Source organism: Tachypleus tridentatus, chromosome 7, assembly GCF_004210375.1.
Source record: "Tachypleus tridentatus isolate NWPU-2018 chromosome 7, ASM421037v1, whole genome shotgun sequence".
Lineage (NCBI taxonomy): Eukaryota > Metazoa > Arthropoda > Merostomata > Xiphosura > Limulidae > Tachypleus > Tachypleus tridentatus.
Window position 1 is genome coordinate 140,064,224 of NC_134831.1, and position 4,070 is coordinate 140,068,293.

Genomic DNA, 4,070 nt, shown 5'->3' on the forward strand with positions numbered 1-4,070 from the left:
TTTAACTATGTTATCTAACTCATTACTGTGTTAGTGTTTAAAGCGCATTTCAAATATGTAGCGTTTTCTTCAAGCGTATAATTCAATTAAATATTTAACATCTGAATTTGGGAAACTAGTCTTTTACTAATAGCAAAAGTTTCAAAGCAAGGTTAATTACATGCATTATGATGAGGGTCAAGTTTTGAGTTTCGTTCCATTGAAAAAACTACTGTTTATAAATCACTAACTTTGGTTAAATCTCAATTCATGCCAGTTCTCATAGAATAGAACATCATGATTCTGCTGCTACTTAATAAATTTAAACTGTACACTGATTCGAATAACTCGTGGTAACACTGTAAGATATTGTATTAAGCTGATATTTCTATCAAAGTAATTATTTATTTAGAATAAAATAATTATTTTCAAGCGTATCAAAACTACAAAATCATTTGTAATTAGATATTTGAAATACGATTATAATTATATTTAGATCTTATAGCCAGAGGTGTGGACTCAATAGCGTACCGCTTGTTGGAGATTCAATCCAAGTTTAAAGTCATTTTCGTCTGATAGGTTGGCACGACGATCGCTGATTGAAGCAAAACTCCAAGAATCACGCGTGACGACCTCATTACAGCTCTGCTGAAACGTGTGTCTTTTCGCTTTCGTTCATTTTTCTTGGTACCATGCACCAAAAAACGCCTGCAGTCGGTGTCACTCATAAAGTTAGGATACTGTGTCTCGATTATACTGTTTATTTTTAATTCATTTGCTGATGCGTGTAATACACTGTTTAGACGAATCAACCACACCTTTCTGTCGAGTATATAAAGACGTGCCTATCACTGGTTTAAACATCACACTACTGCTGAAAATATTTTGTTGCAAACGTTCCCCAGGTTTCATCTGTAGCACAAATATGAAGGCTATGGTAAGTTCTTTATCACCGTCTTCAAACATTGGCCATACTTGAATATGTTCTTTAGTCTGTAATGTACAAAAAAGTATCGAGTGATTCTTTCATGCAATCAATCTGTTGTTCATGGAAAGAAAATCTGATGAATATTATGTTTCGAAACTTCAAGTTGATAATCCAAGTTACCAAAGTTCTCAAAAAAACCTTTCATATACGTATAACATTTAAGATAAAATTATATTCAAAATGTGGTTCATTTTTAAAGCTATTCTAGATAATTACCAATAATACAATTATATTGTTTGTAGTTCGCCGGTATGCTGCTTCTGGTTGCTGTTGCCAATGTCATGGCTGGCTACCTTGGTTATGGAGGATACGGTGGTGGGTATGGAGGCTACGGAGGCGGACTAGGTGGTTACGGCGGATACGGAGGCTATGGCGGATATGGCGGCTACGGGGGTGGACATGGTGGCTATGGGGGATACGGTGGATATGGTGGATACGGAGGTGGACTTGGTGGCTACGGTGGATATGGCGGATACGGAGGTGGACTTGGTGGCTACGGTGGATATGGCGGATACGGAGGTGGACTTGGTGGCTATGGTGGGTATGGCGGATACGGTGGTGGACTTGGTGGCTACGGTGGATACGGAGGTGGATATGGAGGTTATGGTGGCGGCTATGGCTGGCACTAAAACCAACATGTACATTATTTAAAAAGGAATGTGAATTAGGTGAGACATGACGCAAGCATCCCATGAAAAATATTGTAATATAAATAATTTCTTTTAAAACAATTTTGTCCCCCAGTGAGTCAGCGGTAAGTTAACAACACTAAAATCCTAACTTGTTTTACAAGTAGCGGATACAGCAGATAGGCCAATGTGTTTTTTCTTTAAGCTAGAGATGTAAAATGTTCAAAACATATTGATTCATTATTTTCTCAGATTCACGTTGCTTTACTTTTCACTTATATATAATATAATCATTTCTTACGGAGATAGTAAAAATCTTAAATATTTTTCGCATAGAAAAACTAGAAAATATTTGATAGATACTGTTGAAAAGTAGTAAGACAACCACTGATAAGATGGCAAATATGTGATTAAAATTGCATATATGTTTAACATATAAATAAATTGATTGAATGTGAATAAATGGAACTACTCATTTACTGCAGAAAAACTATGTTTACAAAATATCTTTTTAACTAGGTCTCTTCACGAAATTAACACAAGCGGAAGAATCACCTGCAGATTTTGTAAATAAGACTGACGTCATGAAATATTGCTAAAAATGCGTCAGCCACACATTTCATTCCATAATATTGCTGGTATACAATAAATAATTTGTTCTAATTATGTAGTGTGTCTGCTTATAATTTCTTTCATTGATGTGGCGTTCATGTGAAATTATTATTGTGTTCTTTCTACTGCGTTTCATATTTACGTTGTTGCAACATATTGGTTCCTTTTCTATAAAAACATCACATTAAATAAACATGAAGTAAGTATAAAGGACCACCTGCTGCCTTTTTTATTTAGGAGGATAGTTTTAGTTTGATTTATTGCAAAGATACCAATACACTATCTACGCTTTGTCCATCATGGATATTCCTCGTACTTAAGTTTACGTCTTACTGACCAGGGAACTATTTAGAAAAATGGACTTTCCTTTTTAAGAAACAGTTTACGACACAAAATAAAAAATAAATGCCCCCAAGTAGCTCAGCGGTATGTCTGCAGACTTACAACGCTAAAAACCGAGTTCCGATACCCGTGGTGGGCAGAGCACAGATAACCTATTGTGTAGCTTTGTGCTTAATTCAAAACAACAACAATAAATAAATAAGTGAGTAAGAATTATATTTTAAGCTATTTTGCAGCGTGAGCAACAGTTAAAAAATATCAGCAGCTGGTCGTGTTTTACTGTTGCTCGTTGAATCAGTGAAAAAGATAGATAAATTAATCCTTTGTTACGTAACCATAGACTGAAAAAAGGATGAAGTAACATACTGATGCAACGCTAGCTGCTCACCGACAACAAAGTTGCTGCTATTTAAAATCAGGTAATTTCAGTAATGAAATTTGTAAATAATAAAACATGAATAATGCGAATACTGAAATATATATCTGTAAAAAACAACTACTGTGACAAATGCAAAAGTCAAATTAAGTTTAAAATGAGACTAAGTTAAAAGTCAGACTCGTGTTTTGATGCTCAGAAATGTCTCTTTTATAAAGAATCTGTCAATTTGAAATGATATTGCACATTAATGTCTTGTTTTATTGCTTTATTTATTTTTCCTTGAATTAGGAACATAAATTTAAAAAAAAAAAGATAAATGCACTCTATTTTCGTTACACGTATTCCAGTCGTTCTAACTTTTCTCTATCCACAAAATAATTCACTGAAACACAAACGAGAACATGTAATTTTATCAAAAGTTATTACATGATAGTTTATTGCACACAAAACCTACAAGCGCTCAACAGGAGTTTATCAAAGATAAAAAGGATAGCAAATAAAATAAAAAACGATGACAATAACAGGTGCACATGAACTAATAATGAAAGTGACTTAAATCAATTACATTCCACAAAAGAAATGTTAAGAGACATTTCGAACAACAACAGCTAACTGTTAATACAGATATTTAATGGAGTTTGGGTGCATGGTGATAAAATAACATTTATTAACAAGTTACTGATAAAGCTGCAAATTGAAATAAAAAAATGACAACTAAGAAAAACGATCGTGTAACTGACGTCATTACGAGGAAAGATTAAACCTGACCGTGTATATCGTCCAATACGTCTCTGATTACATTACATAGACAGTAATCCTGACCGTATATATCGTCCAATACGTCTCTGATTACATTACACAGACAGTATTTGTTTGTTTGTTTTTGGAATTTCGCACAAAGCTACTCGAGGGCTATCTGTGCTAGCCGTCCCTAATTTAGCAGTGTAAGACTAGAGGGAAGGCAGCTAGTCATCACCACCCACCGTCAACTCTTGGGCTACTCTTTTACCAACGAATAGTGGGATTGACCGTCACATTATACACTCCCACAGCTGGGAGGGCGAGCATGTTTAGCGCGACGCGGGCGCAAACCCGCGACCCTCGGATTACGAGTCGCACGCCTTACGCGCTTGGCCATGCC

At 35.3% G+C, this 4,070-nt stretch overlaps 1 protein-coding gene across 2 annotated transcripts; it reads left to right on the top strand.

Moving 5' to 3' along the window:
- The first annotated feature begins 637 nt into the window (after positions 1 to 637).
- LOC143256739 (uncharacterized) lies at positions 638 to 2,264 on the top strand. Of its 2 annotated transcripts, XM_076514355.1 has the most exons (3): positions 640 to 916; positions 1,210 to 1,635; positions 2,116 to 2,264. In XM_076514355.1, the coding sequence occupies exons 1-2, from the start codon at positions 761 to 763 to the stop codon at positions 1,594 to 1,596; spliced, it is 543 nt and encodes a 180-aa protein (XP_076370470.1). In that variant the 5' UTR covers positions 640 to 760; the 3' UTR covers positions 1,597 to 1,635; positions 2,116 to 2,264. The 2 variants fall into 2 exon arrangements, with proteins under 2 accessions (XP_076370471.1, XP_076370470.1); XM_076514356.1 differs by lacking the exon at positions 2,116 to 2,264 and having other exon boundaries at positions 638 to 916; positions 1,210 to 2,100.
- The last annotated feature ends 1,806 nt before the right edge of the window (positions 2,265 to 4,070 follow it).

Coding starts and splice junctions, on each gene's coding strand:
- LOC143256739 (XM_076514356.1), top strand. CDS start 761: ATGCGTGTAATACACTGTTTAGACGAATCAACCACACCTTTCTGTCGA. Junction 917..1,209: donor GCACAAATATGAAGGCTATG/GTAAGTTCTTTA, acceptor TATTGTTTGTAG/TTCGCCGGTATGCTGCTTCT.